This window comes from Pagrus major, chromosome 1 (assembly GCF_040436345.1).
Source record: "Pagrus major chromosome 1, Pma_NU_1.0".
Taxonomy (NCBI): domain Eukaryota; kingdom Metazoa; phylum Chordata; class Actinopteri; order Spariformes; family Sparidae; genus Pagrus; species Pagrus major.
In genome coordinates, this window is record NC_133215.1 from 16,304,357 (window position 1) to 16,328,712 (window position 24,356).

The 24,356-nt window shown below is 39.5% G+C and overlaps 1 protein-coding gene across 1 annotated transcript in view; it reads right to left on the reverse strand.

Annotated features, from left to right (window-relative positions):
- ctnna2 (catenin (cadherin-associated protein), alpha 2) overlaps positions 1-24,356 on the reverse strand; it is a 323,140-nt gene that overhangs the window by 21,952 nt on the left and 276,832 nt on the right. Inside the window, exons 10-13 of the mRNA XM_073466691.1 lie at positions 15,205-15,297; positions 13,448-13,604; positions 12,466-12,666; positions 1,972-2,123 (exon numbers count right to left, since the gene is read on the reverse strand). Of these exons, the coding sequence (XP_073322792.1) occupies positions 1,972-2,123; positions 12,466-12,666; positions 13,448-13,604; positions 15,205-15,297 (603 nt within the window). The remainder of the gene's footprint in view (positions 1-1,971; positions 2,124-12,465; positions 12,667-13,447; positions 13,605-15,204; positions 15,298-24,356) is intronic.

Sequence of the window (24,356 nt, forward strand, 5' to 3'; positions counted from 1 at the left end):
CTATGCTAACAGAACCAGATGTTAGCCAGCTTTTGAGACCGCTAATCCATTATAGCTAATTTCAACAGCACCCACTCCAATAATTCCGCCAAATAGGGGTGACAGCATAATTATTCCCTGACCTGTGCAGCAGTGATGTACCATGGAAAAATAGTACCACATTAAATCACAGCTAGGTGTGGTCACAAGTAGGACAGACCACACCTGACCACACCCAGCTGAAATGCTGTACAAAGGATAACTTTTTGGAGCGTCAATGACTCATTGGACTATCAGAATTTGAGCCATTGGGTCCAATAAATGTGGAAAGTCTAGAAGAAACCAGAAGTGAGCCGGCTTGGTTGGTGTAAGTCTCTAGTGTGCACACTCTATTCTGCGATATTCCACATTGATCACAGTATTTTTATACTCGGGAAGTCGGGTTTTCTTCACTTAATGTGGCAGCAGCTTTCACAGGAGTAAATGGGGCGCCGCCTCAAATGATGTTGATCTTGTTAGAATGGCAGTCTAGTTGTGATATTAAAAGATTACATCTAATTTAGTTTATTTTAGCTTTACTTTACTTAAGGTTAATTTAGCTCTGAACTTCGAGTAAAACTTGAACTTTCTGCGTGAGAGAGGCTCTAGGTCAGTTGTTGAGAAAGGGAGGGAGTGCAAACACTGGTTATATTACAGTTGCTGGTCTCCAACCACTGTTCCATTCTATCCAGTGCTTCTACTTCATTGCGCTACTCTACTCTCTCTCTCTCTGTGTGTGTGTGTGTGTGTGTGTGTGTGTGTGTGTGTGTGTGTGTGTGTCATGGGTACATAAAGGCCAGGACAAAAGTATGTTTTCGAGAACTTTCATTATAACCGCACACTCTTCTCAAGACTTGCCTCAATTTTTAAACACTGTGGAGAATTGGTTTCTTAATCCATCTACTGCTCATAAGATCTGTGCTGTAAAAATTCTAAAGGAGCCATTATTCGGCTTAAGTGGGAGAAAACTAACACAGTCACAGAAAAAAAATGTGTGCAAGAAAAACTATTACACGTAGCACCAACATTCGCTATCTATAGGATGGAGTTAGACAACATAGAAAGCAAGGATCTTCCAAGTTGTTTCCTCAGAAAGTAATTGAACTTGGATGGGATTATGAAGCCAGCTGGTCCCGGGCAGTTCAAAGCTGCCTGTTTTACATTATTTACCAACATCAAATTATTTTCCATAATTAGATTTTTTCCAGAGCTGCACTGGGAAACCTTCCAGCCTGAATAAAGTTGAATAAATGAATTACATGGTGAAGAGAGAAGGGCCAGTTTGGGTGAAAAATGCAGATACTGTAACATCATAGAGCTGCTGGTGTCATGTTGTAATGCAGCATTTTTATCGTGACACGCTGAATAATGTTCTGTCAGCTGTATAAAGCGGATCATGTGTCAGGTGCAACATCTCAAATGGGAATTCTATTGAATTTTAGATTTCAATTATGTTTTCCTTCAACCTTAGGGTGGATATATTTTTGTCAGAGAACATCCTCTTTCATCTGAACTACCCAGCAGCACAATAATGTCTCACAGATTTGTAGCTAAAATGAGAATGAAGAGGCAAAAAACTGGACAGGTTTCTTGGAGTGTGTCAGGAAATGTTATTCTTTTATGAATACTTGCCTTTTGTAAGACAGACTTTTTAAACGTATTCAGTAAAAGGCATTAAGATCACAATATGTGGACTGGAAGACAACATACTTACATCAAATAGGCTCAACACACACAAATACAAATATTATTCTGATGTCTAATTTAACAAAATACCCAGCAAAATGTTTTGAATATATTGAGGAAGGCAGACACAAATTACTGCACTTGGCCTTGGTCAGCATTTCCAAACACATTCATTTCTATCAAACTCTTGCTGAGCATTTAAACCATTTCAGCGTGTTTCAGTGACTGTTCTCCTTTTTGGTCCTGCAGAGGAGGTAATGGACATACCCTTATCATGAGGACAGCTTTCCTGATGTCACGGACGCCATCGTAGACCAGACGGGATGCATCAATGAACTCATTCTCCTCAAACGCCTGTGGGGGGTTTGTACTCAGTGCCTCAATAGCTACCTCCACTTGTTCGGCAAAACGGGGCATGACTGCAGCGTGGAAAAGGGAGGAAGAGGGAGAGGGCGAAAGAAAGATATCAGAGTCAGGTGCAGCACGTGTTAGTAATCTTTAAAAATGGTTGCAGGCTTATCAGTCAGATAAAGGAAAATGTTGAGGACATGATCCCAACCTTTTCATCTCAAAGTTTGTATCAGCTGGGTCTCCCCCTGCGTCACTCTCTGCACTTGAGGGAAAGGCGAGACGTCACCCTCAGCCTCCGTGTAAGCGACAATATGCTGTTTGCACATTGAGCGCCAATTAGCGGTTTCACCTTGGCTTACCCAACAGGCAGATTGGCCTGTCTGTCACAGATGTGTTTGTGTGTAAGCCGGCGTTTGTGGAAGTGTGTGTATGAGCATGTGCATGCATTTGTGTAACCTGTGATAAGATGGCTGTGTGCGCTTCAGAGTTACAGCACAAGGACGCTTACTTGCAAGCTCGGTCTGTCAAATCACAATGCCGATGGAGGGAAACAAATTCATCAAAGTCTTTTGAGCTGAACAAAAGCCAAGCAACAAAAGAAAAGTCCCTATTGACCATAAAAATGGTTGGTTTTGTTGTCAGTACCAATTGGCCAGGCCCGATGGAAGAGCTTTATGCTCTTTGTGTGTTCAAATGAATTGTGCTGAATGTGAATAGACATTATTCAATATTCAAGAATACAGACTGAATGTTTGAATATTTAGCAGGCTACCTTTCTACGTAATCTCCTGTTGAAAAAAAAAATATTGAAAGCGAAGTGTATTAAATGTAATTTTTATATGGACTCTGCACTGTGCCAAATTATCATAACAAAAGCTATGGTTTACCTGGACAGACAGTTACCAGCCAGAGAAGGTCAGTCTTCATTTTGTGTTATCTGTAGGTGCTGTTTCAAACAACACAAATGCTTTAACTCCACCATTACTTGTAACTGTGCTTCAATGACAGCACAGGCGTTTCCTATAAATCCACAACATGTTTCTATATATTTAAAATTGAAGTTAAGATAAAGACAGGTGCAGAGAAAGAAGAAAAAGACAGACTTTTTTGATATGCTATAAAAAAAGATGTCTTGGCTTCTTTGGAAATAATCAGCAACAAATATGTATACATAAAGAGCAGATTTTTGGAGACTGGATACTTGGACAGATTTACGACAAAGCCCTTTGAGAGGAGAAGACAGGTCTAATGAGGACAGTCGGATAGCGAGAAGAAAAACAGGGGAAAAGACAAATAAAGCATGGCAGCTTGGCTGGAGAGCCTCCACCAGGAAGCCAACTGGGTGATTTTATTATTATTATCCACACTTTTCCTCCTCTCTTACATGCCGAGTGAGCTAAATCAATTAGCCAGCTTGCACTAAAGGTGTATCTGCAGTATACTTATTTGTCTGATATAAAACATAAGCTATATTTCACCAAACATAAAAGGCACTACAAAAAGTCTCTCCCTTTTTCTTTTCATTTTTAATTCAGTTTAATCCACTTACTGGAGAAGCGTAAAATAGGCTTTTGGGAATTGCTGGGAAGGCGTTTTAAATAGAAATATTTAAATGTTCTCCAAGCCCTTAATGAGCAAAGTTGCTGATGGTAAGGAGCAATTTCACTCATTCCAGTTGAAAAATGATGAAGGGAATTAAATGTGACCATGTAGGAATGGATTTTTTTCACCTCCTAGGCTTAAGCATAGTTTAAGTGAGAAGTTATGGAAGTACAATGAATGCTTAAGAACCGGAATGGATTTTTTTCACCTCCTAGGCTTAAGCATAGTTTAAGTGAGAAGTTATGGAAGTACAATGAATGCTTAAGAACCGCACAGCAGAGATGGTGTGCCCCTGTGAGGTGTGTAACGAGCTCCAAACAGCGGAACCTGCACAGCTTTTGATGCCTAAACCTCAATTTTGCGTGAAGACAGCTCAATTTAGACAATATATCAGAAGAGGTAAAATGAATATCACTTTTATACCAACAGAAGCCTGCATCAAATCAGGATGCACAACTTTAACCCTACAATTGAATGTGCTGTTTTTGGAGGATAAAGTCTTGATAAGTCCCCAATATTACAAGCATTGTTTAGACCCGAAGAACCTTATTTAGTTTTACTATATTACTATGATATTGTTATTAAATGCTATTTCATGGTATTCATTTCCATTACTATGATGTGTGTCACAGCATTCTATAGTATTGTATTGTACTTCATATATCGCATATATATACATATCTCATTGTATACTTTGAAGTAGCTCTTATCAATATTTCTCTATTGATAAAGGATAACATGACTTAAACATATGTGAAAGTGGTCACTCTTAGCTCTTAGTGATGAACTATACACAATTATCACATGTCTCAATAGTTCCCCTCAGCTGTACAGAGCTTTATAGTGTCTTTCAGGCATTGTTTCCGTTGTTTTAAAAAGCAGCATTACTGTTCATCGTTGAGCAAAAAAGCTCTAAAACCCCACTACCTATTCAGCACTAAATGTCAGATAAATTTGGCAAATAGCTGCTAAATATGGTGAAGCATTTAACAGCGGAAAGAAACTCCAAAAAAATGACAATTAAAGAAAATAATACACAGCAACAGATTATTCTTTCAGGAGTTGTTGGGGACCAAAAAAAAGCTACAATAAAGGAAAGTGAATATTCAACTTAAATTTGTCAGGTGGCAAGACAAAGAAGAGTAAATAAATCATTTTGTCAGTGTTGTTTTTGTAGCCTGTGGGCAAAAAAACATTACACATTAATATATACAGATAGCTCGGTTGCAGAGACCACTATGAATGCAGCCCTTCCACAACCTCATTCTGGCCCTTTGATCATTTTGTTAGGAGGCTAATTAGCCCTTTCATTAGTTGTGTTGGTTGCTAATCACAAAAATACTCTCGTATCATTACAATGTTTTAACCTCGGCTGTTAACCCTTGGGGGTCATATCTCATCTTAAACCTACGCATTACTCATCTAGTCAGAAGTTTACATGTGGCAGAAATGTTTCACTCAATACTGACAAGGCAGCTTAAATTCAAGTCCACATTATGAATGTACATACTTTAACAGTGAAATAAATAGTATCAAACTTTAAAGCTACTTGTGAAGAACTGAGGTGATTGAGTATTAAAACTTCAGTGATTCTGCTTGTAGTGTGTTTACTGCTCTGTTCACTCCACACTCTAACCTTGGTTAAAATGTTTCACCTACCTTCTCATACTGCATTGCTGCTCTCAAAGCAATTTCCTCATCAGAACTTGCTCCTACAGGAACTCCCACCTCTATTTGCCCACAGATTAAGAGACCTTACCTCTACTCCTTGCAAGCAATGAGGCTGCCATCTGCTTCCCATTCTGGCTAAAACTTATTTTCCCACCATCATAACAATGGATACAAACTTACAGTAAAGAGTGACTCATCCGGTTCAGCAACAGTGTACCATTTTGAGATATACTGAAAGAGCTGATTCACTGTCCTGTTTCCCCTTAAGTACTAATTGCTTTCTCTCGTGTCTATATTAATGGCCACTGATGTCAATATTAAGGTTTTCTGGTTAAAGATTTTAAAACAGCTGCTCAATATTTATGGTAGCTTGCTTTAAGTCTGACCAGACACAAAGTCTGGTTCTCAGAGCTATTATTTTGAAAGTAGACAGTGTGAAGAGTCTTTACTTCAATCCTTCAGACGCTGCTGCACTTCTTTTTAAGTGCACTTGATCCACTGATTTACAGGCATGACATGTGGGTGGCAGTGTGAGCATGTGTGTTATTACTCACTGCAAAACCCTGGCTAAATCCCATTTACTGTGCCCCGATGTAATAACAAGGAGCAACGCCACCCTGCTTCTCTAAATGGCACACTAGACTTAGGCCATATATCAGTTTTTTAATCTACCCTCTTCGGGCACCACATTAATGATCGACTCTAAAATTTGTCCCCCCCCCCCTTTTTTTTTGAGGAGAAGATTAGTTCAAACACAGGGAGTTAGTGGGCAAGAAAAGTGTCTCAGTGAAGAAGGAGGGAGAGGGGGAAAAAAGAGAGGGAAGCCATAACCACTTTCCCATTAGGCTATTGATTTTTCTCCCTCTCAAGGACACGCTTCAATCCTGGGCCCATGTGTGGACTGTCTGTCAGGAATCTATGGCTCAGCTTTACACAGAAGAGCTGTGCACCCAGGCCGCCTGTATTCGGCCAGGTCATAAATCTGACTGCTCTCAATATGAGGAAGAGGGATGGGCAAATTGAGATAAGGTCAAAGGGCAGGCAGTTGTGCTGAACGTCCTGGGTTTGATGTGGCAGCTGTCAGAAAGACAGGCAAGTGGTCGCGACTGGCACGAGTGGCTCCAGGCATAAACACAGGAGCCATCAAATAAAAACACAAACAGCCTACTCAAACACACACACACACACACACACACACAGGCACGGGATAAATGTTTTACATGCACACCACTGAGAAAAGGAAAAAAGGGATCACATCAATGAATTCCACTAAAATCCCCGCTCAAATCGCTTAGTGAAATCCTTGGTGACAGCTATTGATTTTTTGGTAGAGTCTAGTTAATTGGACTCAGTACCCTCTAAAAAGTGTGTGGTCCTATATCCTTTTTTCCTTTGTTCAGCTACACTTAATCATCTTTCCCCCAGCTATAGATTTCTCCTTGACTGTGTTTAAATCCATAGACATCAGGCCAGTGAGGACAGAGTGGGGAGGGAGGCAAAAGTTCACAAGGATCAATAAGTGCTTTATGGTCCAGATCAGATGTGCATGGTAGCCCCTAAAAAAGCCAACTAGCACCACTAAGAGGGAAACAGGAAGGGGAAACACAACAGCTCTTCATCAAAGAGAAATATGGAGCCAATGAAACGCTGGTCTAACACAGTTGCCGGTTCCCTGCCTTAACATCTCAATTAGCACCCGCAATCGAGAGGCCTCGTTAAAATTTAAGATAGGAGTTTTCCTTAGGGCGGTGCAGCCAGCATGACTCGCCTATTTGCTGCATCTGTATAGACTTAGCCATTACCTTAAGGTAAAGTCAGACAGGAAGCCGGCCATCTTGAAATCAGCTGCTTGTTGCTGCATCCATCATCTTGTCAATTTTATGCTAGGCTTCCTGCTTAAGTATAGGATACAGTCCTACTGAAGCTGAGAAGCAGCTGGTTATACAAGCTCCAAAGGATGGAGCGGCGGCATCTGAATTTTCCTTTTATTTTTTTTAGAGCATGAATCTGGCTTGTAACTAAATTACAACTTCACTCATGTTGGCAAGTTGCAGATGCATGATAAATGCCAAAGTTGCACAAATGACCACCTACACAACATTTTTTAGGTTTTGAGGTTTTACATTTCACAGGTCTACAACGTAAATTAATCATAATATATTTCCTTTATAAACATCTGCAGAATAAACCAGAAGTTCCACTAAGTGTCAATTGGCTGCAGAAATTGTAACCTATCCATAACTAAAGATTCTATGAACAAAGCCACAGGTCGTCCAAATTAACAGACAAACTATATTGTTGGTCCATTCCATTTAGAACAATACATAGAAGTGTGTTCTGATCCGACATCCAGGCATGACATAATTTGTCTCTGCCTTCCGAAACTGTCACAAATCACTGCTAAAATTAAACTTGTTTTATGATGTGACAACACTATGATTTACTTGGTTGGCTGTAGGGACAGATCAGTTTGGATTAGAATAGGCACTTCATTAAAGCAACATTATGTAAAAATGGGCATATTGTGCGATCTGGCAACCCCCACAGTTTCTGAGTGGAGCACCTCTGTTGTAATTATAAATCCCAGGTCTGTAAAAATTTGTCAGGCGTAGTGTAGGTGCTAACTACAAACAAAACTCATTACGTCGTAATAATGTTATGTCTTGAAAAATTGCATCTTGAAGTAAACATGTATGTTATGCTGTGGTCCGACCCTCTTACTGAAGTTACATAGTGCAGAAACAAGTGAAGAGGGGGAGGAGTGGCTGAGACAGAGACACCACTCACCCTTTTACAAGACACTGTACCATTAAAATGATTTTGCACTTGTTATTTTAAGGTAAAAAAGTTCCATAATGATGCATTAAGTTGTGGCCACATTAAAGGTTCCCTGTGGAGTTTTAAACCACTAGAAGCGCTGTGGAGCTGGTTTTCTATAAAGGGTGCCTGTTGTGATTATTTCAATTAAGCTAACATCATGATGTTTTAAGGGAAATACTGTCCTCTGGGTTCAAATTACTTCTTGACTATGGTTCTGGGACTGGATAAACCTGTGGAACGATCATGGTCATGCTTTTAAAAAACCCAGTCAAACAGACAGAATGTATACAATTTAGATGTTATGTTGACATATCCATCCACCCCGGGCATTTTATAACGACGTGAACTTACTTCCACAATTACTACAGTTGCTGGAGGGCTTTGCCACAAGAATGTAAACAAATGTTTTGGGGAACTTGCTGAAACGACTGACGGTGTTGGAAAGTCCGATCAGATATATATGCATATAATTACTGAACTAATATTAGCGTTTTTAGTGGAAATATTAAGCATCAAAAGCAGAAGTCACCCATGTTTTTTTCTTTGTACATACAGTATAAAATATAGCCCTGACACCACGAACAGTGTCAAAGACCCACAAATGGCCCTAACGACTCTGAAACTCAGAGCTCACACGTTTCCTTAACAACTCTGTAAAGACACTCCAACACAGAGTTCAAATGCCTGCAACTCCCGTCCAGTTCGTTAGAACTGAAGAAGCCTCTTGGATGAGAGGTGAAACGTCTTCAAGAAACTGAAGCAAGTCCAGTTGCCTACGATACGGCACTTAAAATTTTCTATAGATAGCACACATCAGCATGCCCACATCTGCACGTCAGGGTAGTAAAGATTGGACTAGAACTATTAGCCCAAGGCTGCAGTATTGGTTGTGCATGTTTCTTGAACCATTATTATTATCTCAGGGAAAATCTTTTCAAACTACAATAATATTACAGTGTTATCTGTGTATTCCTCAATTACAGAGGAGATCAAAATATTGTGGAATTTTTTTTATAGCATATGTTAATGGAGCCAATATTGGACTTCTCACTGGTTCCTGTATAAAGTGCAAGATGTACAGTACATTATTTCAATGTGTAGGTGGTTGAACTAATCCATATAGATCACTGTTGGCTATGTTTCACATTCAACAGTTAATGAGATTGATGTAGAGGGAGTTCATGTAATACCTCATTCTGTAATGTTATAACAGCCATAACATGTAGAAAGAATTACTGCATTTCTGAAATGTAACAGAGTGGAAGTTCAGAGTCTCATGAAGTGCCTCAGTAAAGTGATGCTATCTCTGCTCATGTATAGGGTTTTGTATATTGTGTTTCCAGGGTCTAATTGTTGAATCTTTCACCTCAATTCTCTTTTGCATAAACAATTCAGGTATTATGCTTCTTATTTTTAGGTATTAGATTTACAGTATGATGTTAACTCGCAAAAAAGCAACCACACGATAAAGATAAATCAGTGGGTGATCAATATGATGCTGCAACATCAACAGTTCTCCCTTCGTTGTTCTCAGTAATGCTGACATAATGCTTTTGGAGTCCTGCTGTCTCTAGAAACATACTCCATGGAGGATTAATAGAAGAGCGGCAGAATTATACAGTCTTCCTATGTGACCAGGTTATGGTCATATGAAATTGACCTTAAGTGTCCAGATATTGCCGCTGTACTTCAAGAATTGATTAACTCAATCAGCAAAACTGAATTATGCAATAATAGAGCAGAATGTGCTTGAGATAACATCTAACTAGTACTGAAGGTAGTCCATTATGGTGGAGATGAGCGCCAGAAGAGGGACTCAGACAGATGGCTGCGTGAACACATGTGACTTACCTCATGCTGTTGTGACGTTATCAGCTAGCGGGAGGGGAGTTGATTGTGTCTCTCAATTATCTCCGCAGATGAAAGTAACGAGCGAAACAATACATATAGCGTGTCACTAAATGGGGTCTAATGGGAGAGATAGCAACCGGGGGAGGGATGGATGGGTGAGGATAGAGAAAAAAAATAGAACAAGGAAGAGGTAGACTAGTGTAAAAAGACGGAATGTGTGGTCAGATTTGATTCTTGTGGACAAGTAATTACCAAATTTACTTTCATCCTGTGTCTTTGTCCACCTTTCATAATGGTGCACTTTTAAAAGGAATGTTTGCACCTCCTTTTAAGGGATTTGAGGGGCTATTTCATAAAGCAAAAATGTTTCAACAACAGACTCTTTCTTCTTTCCTTGCATTTTGACTCTTTTTTTTCACAATACATACAAACATAACAACTTAAACAAGGTTCAATTAATGAAAAAAACATATGAATTGTGACCCAACCAATGCTGGCAAAAAACATGAATGAGCAAATCTTGCACTGGTACAAACTGCTTCCAGGAAATAGCCACAGCCGACACTGACAAAAGCACTCACCTTTCCCTGCCTACTCAGCTTTTAAATATCACTATACTTAACCCCAGCGATAAAGGCGGAAGCTTTACAACCTTAAATAGTGTTACAAACTCACAGTGTGACAAAGAGGTGATTTACTGACACATGTTTCCCTCAGGGCTTAGCATAGCTGTATGCTGAAATCATTCAACACCAGAAACCGGTATACTTGACTCAGCCTGACTTAATTCGGCTGCTAATGTTATGCCATTTCCTATATACGTATACTCAATATCCCAATCACTTCCTACCTGTGTGCTGAAAAAGACCGAAGAGTGGTGTTAGCTTTACTGAAATAATCACATCAGACACCCTTTATAGAAAAACAGCTCCATAGTGCTTCCAGTGGTTTAAAACTCCACAGGAAACCTTTAATGTGCCCACAACTTAATGCAACATTATGTACCTTTTTAACGTTAAACAAAAGCTTTAAAATCATTTTGATGGTACAGTGTCTTGTAATAGGGTGAATGTTTTCTCTGTCACAGCTATCACTTGTGTCTGCAATGTGTTACTTCAGTGAGAGGGTAGGTTTACAGCATTAGATACATGTTTACTTCAAGATACAAGTTTTCAGCACATAACATTCTTATGACGTAATGAGTGTTTTATGTAGTTGGCACCTTCATTACAAATTGTCAGAACTGGGATTTGTATGTATGACAGTGGTGTTGCACTCAGAAACTGTGAGGGGCACCAGATCTCACATAAATGTGAATTCCTACATAATGTTGCTTTACGATTTTGAAAAGATGATGGACCATGAATAGCTTTTCTTCCACACAATACTGGTAGATCCTGCTAGCATACCATGTACTCTTGTGGCCCTACAATGCCTTCTGCTTGAAAACCTGGGAAACCCCAAAGCTATATAAGGACGCTGTGTAAAATCCTTTTTGACATATACTCAATAGAACACAGTGCAAAGACAGTATATATAATGTTTTACCTCTTCAACTTCATTGATTTTTGTAAATATATGCTTATTGGTTGGAACAGGGAGAGCAAAAGACTGGGAAAGTTTTGGAGTGCTGAAAAAACACCTGTTTGGAAGATTCCACAGGTAAACAGTTTAATTGGTAACAGGTGATAGTATCATGATTGGGTATGAAAGGATATTACTACATGGGTTCAGGAACACATGCATAAAACCGTAATTAATTATCGCAACCGTCGCTAAGCAAAGTGCTGTAAATCTTTTCATTTATGTTTTACACAGCGGCCCAACTATTTTGGAATCTATGTTCAATCCTATAAATACTGAGCCAACATAACACTCAAGCTTCCAGCACTTAACACCACTCTAAAAGTTGTCTCTTTACTGCCTCCTGCACCCTTACACCCCGTATAGTGTGAAATGGTTTCAGTCAAATTTAGGGGGGAGACAATCTTCACTGTAGGTGTGACTGAGATATGTGTTGTCTGAGCTGCCACAGAGATAAACTCAGGTCTCCTGGAATGTGCCGTGACACAGGAGAAGCACAGTGACAGAGGAAAAAAAATAATAGATGAAAAAAGGTCGAGAGGCAGATGAGTGAACAGGTGGCGACCAGGGTTTGTGTTAGAGCCAAGACACTGATCCAAACTGTGGGGCACTGGGCATCCAGGTAATTAAGGTGCATCTATAAGTCACTGACCAGACTGGGGAGCTAATGCAAGTGCTGGTGTGTGTGTGTGTGTGTGTGGGTGGGTGGGTGTTGCACTCCTCCTCATGAAAGTAGCTTGCCAATTTGTCAAAAGGATTGGTGCAAAATGTGTGATGCACAGTACAAGGGTGAAGGATATTGTATTTATCTTCACAATACATTCTAACACATTACAACTGTGGCTCCTTGTGCCACACCACCTTTGTGTACAAAACACTAACCGGTCTCAGACAGGAGCTTGATGGACTCCAGCACACGTTCAGTGTAGACTCCAGGCTCGTAGTTCTCCATCTCAGCATTAATGATGTGCACCACACGAGCGGCTCGGCCCCGGATAGCTCCAGCAGTTCGGTCGAGAGTGTCCACGTCGCCCTCTTGCAGAGCAATTACACATTTGTTGACATCTTCGAGGATGTGGTTCTCTTTGGAGGGGCAAAAAAAATGAATGAATGGCAGTGGAGGGACCCAAGACTTTCTTCAGCTAGAAGAAATAATGTTTTGTTACAAAATAATATGTTTTCCTTGTAAATGGAATGTTTTTAATAATATGTGCTGATGATTGACATTGTAAATTGTCTGTGCAAAAATAATTTAATGTAATTATTTACGCTTCTCTCTGAATGGAAATGAGTTGTTCATATAACATAATAATTCTTAGCAATTACAATTTCATTTATTTATCCATCGTCTCCATCTGCAAAACATGCCAGGTCCAAAGCCCCTGGGCTAGCGGTGCGAACACCAACACTTCCCTGGTGCTCCGAGAGCTACCAGTCCGGACCACTAGAGGCATGGCTAACTGGGCTATCTACCTAATTGGCAGCTATAGTTAGCTGCAACTCTGACGAAATGCTGTCTGTTTGAGTAAGAATTCCACACATGGCTTATTCTTACATATTGCACCTTTAAGTAACAGAAACTCCTTATAGATTAATATACAGGTGAATGGGAGCTGTTGGGCAAAATATAAATAAATAATAAATATAAACAGAATACAAGCATGCAAAATGTAAAAAAAAAAAAAAAAAAAGTTCAAATCTGTGGCTTCCTATTTATTATCTATAACTGTCTTATGTCTTAACTGTAATTTTGTTTTTCACATCAAGCTGCCACAGAGAAAGCAACTTGATGTTTACAGGAAATAAAATATATTTTTGACTGTAATTCTAATCTGTAAAGAAAATGTGATGTATTGCCTCATACCTGAGACAGACAGGAAGTCATCCACAGAGGTGATGTCATCCACAGCCTCAGTCAGGATGCGCACCTGCTTCTCCCACTGATCCTTGAAAACATCCATGTTGTCCTGGGCCACCTTGCTTTGGGGGCGGGCTGCCAGAGTGAGAGCAGCATTGATAACCTGGCATGGAGGAGGGGTCCAATTCATTAGACAAGGTTTGTGAATAACAACACATAATGTTATGTGAAAGGGTAAGTCTGGCAGTGTTATATTTTTTTTTCACAGTGAACAAATCCCATAAAAAGAACACTATTGTATATGTTTAATAAAAAAAAATCTAACTAATCTCATAAAACAGCTGGCCCCTGTAGTCTTTGGCAAACATTACTGGAATAGGAGTAAAAAGTGCATATGTTGGGGGATATTTTCAGCTTTCACTTTAATGCTCTAGTCACTATTTACAACAGCAGGGTGGTGTACGTGGGAATGACTCAAACTACACTGTCCATGTTTGTCTTAATGAAGACATGCGTCACTCACAGAATTACTTCGGTCCAATGAATGTTTGAAATAGCTTTTAGATAAGAAGAGAGTGACAGACTGCTCATTTGCATTATTGAATTGCAGGTTTTAGTATTTTTGTGGGATTTGTTTACAATTAAACAAATACTGAATATCATCAGATATATCTCTCAAACACACTGTCAGTAACCAATGTTGTGTTAAAAACAAAAAACAAAACACAAATATGTATTTACAGATGGCCGGAGGATGTATCAAAAAGATACACCAAATTGTTCAGCATTAAGAGAGCAAAGTTATCTTTTCCAAAAACTAACCAAGTATCTTGACCTCAAGAGTCTGATCGACGTAAGATAGAACATTTGGCTTCAAGCCAAAGAAGGAAACTTGTGTCCCTATTTTCTGTTTTTTTTTGGACTATTAACACCCCACCGGAGAATCATCACATCAACAGACTTGTACTTAAGAACAGGCAGTATTAATCATATCACTATGACAGCTGGCATGTGTACTTCAACCAGAAGTAGCATTTCTTCCTGTTCTTTATCACGTCCTGCTTTTTAGATTTAGTTTAAACTAAATTAATCTGATGTAGCAAAAGAGACACTATGATCTGGACATAGCAGTTACTGAGGTTGTGTGTTGTCCTGTGTGTGTGCATTTGCATGTGTGAAGATAAGGGACCACGGCTAGCTCTACCCAGAACAGATGGAAATATTTCTCTTTGTTCCACCCCCTCTTTGTTCCGTCTTCCCAGCCACAAAGTCTGTGTCTATTATGTTTTTTATTTAATCTGTCTGAGTTGTGCATTGCCAAGAGGTATCAGGAGACGCTTTCTCCCCAAGTTTTCTGAGTAAGTGGGTCTCAGCAGGTGTGCATGGTGGGTCCGGCATGTTGGATCCTGAATCTTAAAGTCAGTCTCCCTTCTCCATCTCTCCTCACCATTACTGTGTTGGGTCACGAGTGAGTAGGGCCCACTGTTAACCTTGGAAACAACCGATCGATTTTAACCTCCTCCTTTGCTTGCATCCTGAGAAACAGTACTACAAGGTCCACCTACACATTATTCATAGCTCTTCCTCACATTCTGCCGACGAGTGATTTTTTCTGTTATTTCTAGGTACTCCGATTTCTCAAAACTCTCTTAAGATACCCATTTGAGGGGAATTAAGAAGAGTTAATAATAAAAAAAACATGTTGACTTGTGCTTGAGTAGGGTTCAATATTATGGGATAAAAGTGTTTTTTTAAGTCCTCACCTGTGGACATAAGCTGTCAATTTGGGTGGCAGCCATTCGAACCAGCTTCACACCCTCTTCATTGTTGGAGATGGAGCAAGCCAAGTTGGCCACCTGAAAAACGAAGAAAGCAGAAAAAAAGACATTACAAGCTGAATGCTTTTCCTGAAGGTCATAAGCACAAATTTTTTTTCCCCCCATCCCTGCAAAGGCAGACCCCCCACTGTAAAGGTTAACTTTTTTTAAAGGCTGTCTTAAAATAACATTCATATGCCTGAATAAACAATGAAACAGTTTTTGGTTATTGCACATGTTCCTTCTGTTTCATAAAGGATCCCATCCTATAGTGTAATGATTGACAAAATTGACAGTCCACATCCTGTCTAAAAATGCCCTCTAACATTTTGTCGAAAGCAATAAAGCACCGGCAGCCTGAGATATACCAATTTTACACCAAAATAAGCGCATATATGCCAGTTTTTTATACACCGGCTGAAAAAATAGGCAACTGAATTCTTTCCACTTGCAAGTAGATGAGTTTGACTTTCTGTTTTGCTTCTGGTGTGTCATGATGACACAGGAACACCAGAAAAACAGGCATTAGTAGAAAAGTCTTGGAGGCCAGTGATAATGTCACAATGGTTTTCTTTTACATCAATCTCTCTTTGAAACTTAATGCCGACTGATCAATGTTAAAGAGCTGCTTGAACGAATGGAAAACTATTCATGCACCAATGTCCTTCGCTCAAACGTGCATCATATCATTGTGCCAGAATAGGGCAGAAAATCCACCTGGGTGTCAGTTTTCCATCACTGCTGATCGGAGCTGGAGCCAATAAATACACGACTACTACAAAGTCTTTTGACTTGAATGAAAGCTGATTGTAACCTTTCCATTTGAAAACAAAAGCCAAATGCTAATGTATGTTAGTGAGTTTCTATCCATTGTGAAAGGGGCGTTAGACTAATAAAGTAGGTATCACCCTCTTTTTGTTACTATCCCTTCTCTGTATCTCAGCAAGGAAACACTGTCAAGAGCGCCTACGAACTCTGTCCATATGGGCATGGTAGTGTGATATATTACTAACTATCTTTTAGTGTGTAGAGTAAAAATACAGCAGATACATATTGTATATCTTTGTTTTATTTATTGGATTTTGTTTGATCTTATTTCTTTGACTGTGAACCCCTTTGTGACCGATGTCTGTGAAAGGTGCTTTATAAATAAACTTTGCTTGCCTGCTTGTTTGCAAGATACATCCCCACTGTATATATAAATACAGCACATGGTATGAGTTTTGTATTGCTATTCGTGCAGAAAGGGAATTTAAACATTTGTCTGAGAAAATCATTGTTGAGGGAAACAATGCACCGAAGGTTTGAGTCCACTCAATTTATTGCCTCTTCCTTTGCAAACAGTCGATTGCAGGAAATAGCCAGCATCAGATCAGATGACACAGATTTATTTTGTGCTGGACAGTTGGAAGAAATATATTTGTAGATGAGTGGTGGATGACACAGGTGTTGTGGCAGTCCAACACTAATACGTGGCAACAAATGCCGTGCCAAGTAACATAGCAAAGGCAGGAACATAGTGCTCAGATGCTGCAAGGTTATTGGATTAATTCTGATCCAAAATGGCCAGGTTCACACAATATGTCTACAGAAAGTCTTACTCATTAGGCTGACATTTCCAGCATGCCTGTGATGCATGACTAGCATGCTTAAATCATTATGGGGGTGGTGGTGCAAAGAGATGTTTTATTGTATGATTAAGGTGCCAGATGCTTTTCATGTATGAAACAATCCTTAGTTTGATTTATGTGTTTCTATCGAGGAACTTGATAACATGTTTCAATCTGGCACCCATATTAGAGACACACCAAGCATCATAGTCAATTTTGTGTTCGTCAAGCTAATTTTGGTAAAAGAGCTGCACAACTACTAAAATGGATTTGTTAACAGTTTATTTTTCTAAACTGATTACATTTGACTGATGGCATATGAAGATATTGTGATCTGGTATCTGCATGCTGGAAGACTAAATGGGGACTGCTTGAATCATTTGAGAAAGGTGGAATATATTCTAGAGGCTTCAAAATATATTAAACCAACACTTTATTTCTGGCAGAAACACACAGTCTGCTATATTCCCATGTGAAGCCATCACATTTCTCCACAGTATCACTGTATTTCGCAGTTAATTTTCATAACTCCAAACTCTATATAATCCAATACCATCCTTAAGTAAATCAGATTTGAGCATGAGCCCAAGCTTTGAAACTGAGCTAAACAGACACATGCCCGTTGGCAGCAAAAGGTGCCACTCTGTATTAGCACTTCTAGCGCTCACATGTCACTGTTTGAGGCAAATTGAGGTAAATCAAATTTGTGTTAGAGGACTCTTGCTTAGAGCTCTGTCTCTTTACTCATGACAGCAATGAGCACATTGATGGATTGCAGTCCTTTATGTGAAGCCGTGTGTGTATGTGTTTAAAGCGTGGTGTGTGTGTGTGTGTGTGTGTGTGTGTGTGTGTGTGTGTGTTAGAGAGAGAGAGAGAAAAAAAACAGAGTGTGATTGAGAGTCTGCGTTCCACATAAACGCGAGTGGCCGCTGAGATTTGAAAGACATGCGAAGCAGAATTGAAAGGACTATTTCAACATAATTTAAGACCCTGCATTCAATTTCTGGTTTACATTACCGTAAACTAAACATAGAATTTTTCCTGAAACTTTATTGAGCTGTGACATATTTGCAATTTTCTCCTTGACTTTGCAAAGTAAATTTGAAATTAATGCACTGTAGTTTCTACAAAATATTCTTAGTAAAGAAAAGGATAGCCAATTGAAACCTTAAAATTCAGTTATATTTCTATTTCACTTTAATGGTTGGTGGAAGCATCCTGCTTTGGAACATTTGCCATTGCCTGTCCTGTCTGACTTCTTCAAAGCACACATTAATATGAGTGTATCTAATATTGTCAGGTTGGTGTCGTTCCTGCATCCTCATAATTATTGTTGCTTGTATCATTTCAACTAAGCAACGAAAAATGCTTTTAGGGCTAGCTGGTGTGGCTTAGTGGGTTACTTACAGGGCTCACACTCTATCCTGTTTGGAACATACTGTTCACTTATTATTTTCAGCTTCGTTTTAGTTTCCTGCCACTGTTTGATGAGGTTGAGGATACTAAAATACTTGGTTAGGTCTAGGAAAACGTGGTTTGGGTTAAAATAGACAATTCCACAACATTAGACACTTGTTTGAAAGGATAACTTCTCCAATGTGCATATTTTTCTGCTCTTTCCAAGCCGACATTCTAAAAACATGATTGGTCAGTTTCGATGACGGCCCTGAAGGGCCAGGGCTGGAACAACATGGTTATAGCAGATCGCACTTTTAGTATGGCACTGTGAATGGACTATTTTCAGCAAGCTCCCTGCTTGTTCCATTAAGACTTGGAGTAAATTGGTATATTAAAACTGAGCTTAAATAATACAGCCTTTATGTGCCATTATTTTCTCTGTCTCCATGAAGTAACAGGCTTTCAAGAAGTAGGACAAAGGTACAGCACTTCCCATTTTTTTCCAATTACTGTACGATTGCAGTACCTGCCCAGTAGAAAGTGAGCCTCATCTTTTTCTCGAGCATTGCTCACGCCCAGCTGCCCTCTGACAGGGGGCCCATGGGATGCAAAAGGGGCAGAGGGCTTTTTGGAGGCTGGAAACATGCCCATCAGGCCCACTCCCTCTTACCCAACACAGAGAGCTGGGCCTGGGCCTGGGCCAGGGCCAGCGATGCAACATCCAGCCAAAACTACTAATTGCAATTATCTAAGGAAGTGCCTCTCCTTTGAGGTTTTAGGTTTTTTTTTCCAAAGAGAGGAGGGAAAAACCAAGACAGAAGGTTTGGGACTACACCACGCAAGCCTAATGCTGATATGGTCAAGGATGTTGGAACAGAATATGCAATTCAAAGAGCTGTGCGTATGCGTGTGTGTATGTGCATGTGCATGTGTGTGTGAGAGCGGGAGAGAGACAGGGAACAGTAGAGAGAGAGATCCCTGCTGAACGCCCATTCTTCATTTTAGCCTCGAACAAAGAACTATCGATTTTGTCCTTTTGCTCTGCCCTGGATAATCACTTCAATTCTAATTTGATGAAGGTTTCCACTGCAGTTAGAGAGATGGGCATTCTCATGTATGGTATCTAAATCACCTAAATGGAGCTGAGTAACTGAAAATAGATCTGATAGTGTCATTTTTCCCCATTTTTTTTAGCCAGAGGGTTGTTACAAAGAACCTCAAATCTATTGCCAGGAAGCACTGAGGATGGCAATACATTAAATAACATCTTAACAGGCTCTCTATCTCTCTCTCTTATCGCTATTTAGCACTGTCTGTGTACAATGCACATGATCAGTTTATATCCATGAATCTCCTCTTTGTCTTACCTACTGTACGCATACTCCTACTGTTATCGGTACATTTATCTTCTTTTCTTCTTCTTTTCTAATAATTCCTATAAATTGATCTTTGGTCATTATGGAGGGAGTGAACACTTGAGTGGCCAAAGAGCAGGAAGGCTGAACCAGAGGAACACTCTCCCTGCTTCAGTCAGGATGGTTGGTGACCCCCTAAACCATGCCATTTCTATGGCCATTTCCAGCTACACCTCACAAATCCCCCTTCCGGTCACTTACAAGATTGACTAACAGAGCCTTGTCACCAAAGGTGCTGGGCACAACTGCTTCGCCCCAAGAAAGAAGCAGGAAGTGGACTTTAAAAACAGAGGAATAGCAGTGGTAGAAGCAATCAGTGCAGATGACATTTTAAGTTATGTCACGGAAGAAGGAAGCACTTTGGTCTATTAAAAGTGTGTCTTCTGGATGTTTACTTGTTGCAGGGAGGGTGTTGCTTTATTCGGCTTTATTGACATGGACTTAAGGGTAGTAGGGTTGGTAGGGTGTAGTTTATCTCTTTCAAATGCACTAAACAATAAAAATAATCACTTACTGCGAGAGCCTGACCAATACGTATTAAGTAACTAACTTAATAAGTAAATTAACTTAAGCTCAATTTGAAGTTGGAAAAACATCTGGGGGCCATCCACACCTTTAACCTAAATGTATTTCCTGCGATGCCACCCATTTACCTTGATCTCCACTTTTGGTGCAGATTATGGTCGGTAGGTGGCACACAGATCAATGGGAAACAGACTTCAATACATTATTGGATAAAAATAGGTCAGAAAAATCAATAATAACATATTAAAAAACTACCTTGTTTTATCAGTTCTAAATATTTAATCATAAATATGTTATGGCAAATTCAAACTCAATTAGAAAATTTAACAAAAAAAAATTTGAGAATCACTGGTGTAAAAAATTCTGATATCGCTATTTTGGCGGTGTAAATGTGTATACATCCATTTTTGCAATGATCCCCCCAATGTTTTTATCAAACACTTGTGACAGAAATATGTAAGGGAGGCAGGGTATTTTATAATTTAAATATAAACTTGACTTCTAAAATGACTGAAACATCAAACTTCACTCTGAAATAAATAATTTAAAATGACCCCAAGCACCTTTTTCTGCATTATAATCTTTATAAAAAAAGTTTTCATATTGGCTCATATTGGACAACACATATGGTGATACCTATATATCTGTGATAGGAATATCGGCCGACTGATATATCAGTTGGGCTCTACTAACTGCTCCTTTGTGGCCTCTCTACTGCTTGTGCACTCACATGAGCACCAACATGCACTCACACGCAGTAAATAAATCAGTCTGTCACCATAGGTGGAGCAGAACATGTAACAGGGGAATACAGTATGCAGACTGTGAAACAATTACAGACCTGCCCTCACAGGAATACCTCTGTTTGTTTTAGTTATGAGCTGTCAGCTCCCTGCCGTGATGCCTGTATGTATTGCGTATAGACCGGAGCTGACGCAAACAGGTTAGGGTGCGTGACATCAGGGTAACGCCAGATGTCAAGGTTGTGAGAAGTTTAAGTCCATGGGGGATATCACGCAGCAGGAGTCGATGACCTTCTGTGACTGACTATAAACCACACCTTTGAAAATCAATCCCTATCAAGGAGTGAAGTGCGTATTGCCTCAGGAAGAATGCCCACCGGGCTCGGGACGACATCAAAGGAATGCCAGACCTTGCAAGCACATTAAACAAGAAAAGTGTGAAATAACAAAAAACAAAGGGAATGGATCTGCAAGCATGTTCGCCATGATAATGGGCTGTAATGTCTGTTCTACACTTGAATCCTGTTCAGATGAAGGCAGTTCTTTTAATGGTGAATACTAATTTTCACTACAAAGTGACAGAACATGTGTTCATATGAAGTGACAGGGAAGGCCATTTAAATAAAACAAGAACACTGCAAAATATAATGGAAAACCATTAAAAGACAGACAATTAAACAAACTCTTATTATCTCGTACGGTGAGGATACAACATGATCATCATTTTGATTACAGATTGCTGTTTAATTGCTCCCTCTGCTACCTTTTTGTCACCCCCACCTCCCACCCTCGCTTGAGAGACAAAGTGAACCTAAATTGCGAGTGACTCTAATGCACTTAGGAGTTCTCTCTACACTTCCTAACTCAGAATGGAAATGAGTTTAAGTCACTGTTTACTAACTGACAGGTCCACTAATATGTGGCTGACTGGGATACAATCCTACACTCCTTCCAGCACAGCCCTGGTTCATCAACTCCATGCATACAGATGCAGCTGCTACCACAAGCACACACACGCAGCCACAGACCAAGAGAGTATCTCATTATTTCTAATACCCAAATCTTTGAGATAAAAGTAGCTGCTTTCAAATAGCCAAAATAGTGTTTACTGACTAGGCAACTGCTAGAGATGACCAATCAGGGATTCACCCATGCATTGGATCGAGAGGATTAAAAATAAGGTGGTGGTTGGGAACATTTTTGTCTTTTCTTAAGAGTATGATCTGGACCTGCTCCAATTGAAAAGTGTCATGAGATATCATCTGTTGTTAATTGGTGCCATATAAGTAAAACTGACATGACTTGCCTCAAAAAGCATATCAAACATATCATAATAGTACACACACACACACACACATACACACACACACATATATATTTTATTTTATATACTGTTTATCATTATTAGTCTATTCTCTTTTCTCTTTTTTTGGAAGTGGTGTGCATTAGTCTCTGAATTGATTGAACAAACTGATTTAAAAAAGGTAAACAAAACCAAACTAAAAGCACAGTATGACTACAAAGTACCTAAAATGAAATGTGTTGCGGAAAAAAAGGCTGCTTTCATTTGACTTGATTAAATCCATTATATCCAGGGTTTTTATTCTGTGCTGATTAACTTTAAGTGGCCAAGGTGTTCAGGTTAAGACATCCACAGAGGTCCCTTGATAGCAACATGGAAGTTCACTGACCCGATTTCATACGGTCAGTGATTCCTTAACAAATCTGCTTCTAGCTCAGCCCCAGCAAATGTACACATCCCCTTCGACCAATCCTTTACAACAGGAACATGTGCAGGAGCGTGTGATTGAGGTGGGGATGTGCACAGCAGACGTCAGGAAGAAATGAGACAATCCACTCTGAAATACACTGATTATAGTTATATGTCTTGACGTTCTTTCACTGAAAAATTACTTCCAAATTAATTACCCTGTAATGTGTTTAATGCTGCTCCTCAGTGGGATGGATGATTAAGCTTGCTTTTCGACAGCACTGCTTTTAATGGAGTGCTGCTGGGTTTATTTCCTGTCCTCTTGTATGTGTTCATTTAGACATGCATGTAGAGTTACTGTACAGTTGTATTTGGTCCTTTTCCTTACATTCAGAAATGCTCTTTAATTCTATACCTTTATTTATAAAGTTATACATTCTAAAACCTTCTAATTGAAAACACTTGACGCTCCTAGAATAAGACTAAAATCTAAGATCCAAAATGAATAACACACAAATAAAAAACTCAAATGTTATGCCCTGCCCGAGCTGTAATGCCACAACCACGGTGCTCAGTGTAACTCCACTTCACCAAGACAGACCCTGAGACCCAGCTCACAAATAAGCAACCTGTCAGTCTGTTTTCTCACTATGACTTTGATGATGCAAACCAAAAAGACCTTCTATAGAAAAAGTCATCTTGAGTTCCTTGTTTCTGGCACTTCTGTGACTTAGAAATATCTTATACATATATTGTATCAGTCTACTTTTTTTGAAAGCTTATTTAACTTTAAAAAGTAATTCAGAGCTTCTAATTTCACAATATTAAAGATGCAGTTTATTTACATGAGAACTGAGTGTGTACATGGCAAAGGGATTGAAATTTAAATTTTAAATAGCTTACTTAATATCCTTTTTATGTTGTGATGTGATTTTATATCTTGCACAACAGGCATGAGTCTGATAAGCTAGTGATTGAAAGAATATTGATTGGCTTTCTCCTTTTACCTTTCACCTCGCTAATGCTGTTTTTTTGTGTGTTTAGGTAAAATACAAAAGAGGCTGTGTTAGCCATTCAAACATTCATTAGAATGCAATGTCCCATCATGAATAAGAAGTATAAAAGAAGAACATGGATTTAACATCTTAGTTCTAACCTTTTCACGCTCACCAAAAAAACAAAGTTGCTGCAATGGAATCTACTTTTCTTTTGTTCGTCTTATGTCGATATGATTTTGAATGAAAGCTGTGATCGAACCCTACAGAAAACAGAATAGCCTTCACAAAAACATCATGGTCTCTGTGACAACCATGACTGAGCTTGCATGAAAGGCTGACAGAGTGTGATTTACAGTGGTCGTTTCTCTGGAGCTGCAGCTGAGGATTGGGTATTCCTGCTAATACCATGGCTGGCTTCTCGATAAATATGATAATTTGCTGCAGGCTGCTGGGGAGGTGAACCAGCACTGCTAGCGGGGAGCAGTTAGAGTCGTACATCAGACAAGAGCGCGGGTGGATGACTGCACAGTTCAGACAAGTACAGACACATAAACATGGCTGCAGATGTACATAAACACACCGCTGGAAAGCAGAGTGGAGGCACCTGATGAAATACAAGAAAATGAATCTTACAATCTGTTTGCATCAGTCCCTACTTTGCTTGTTCAGACCTTTATAGTGCTAAACGACAAGGACCA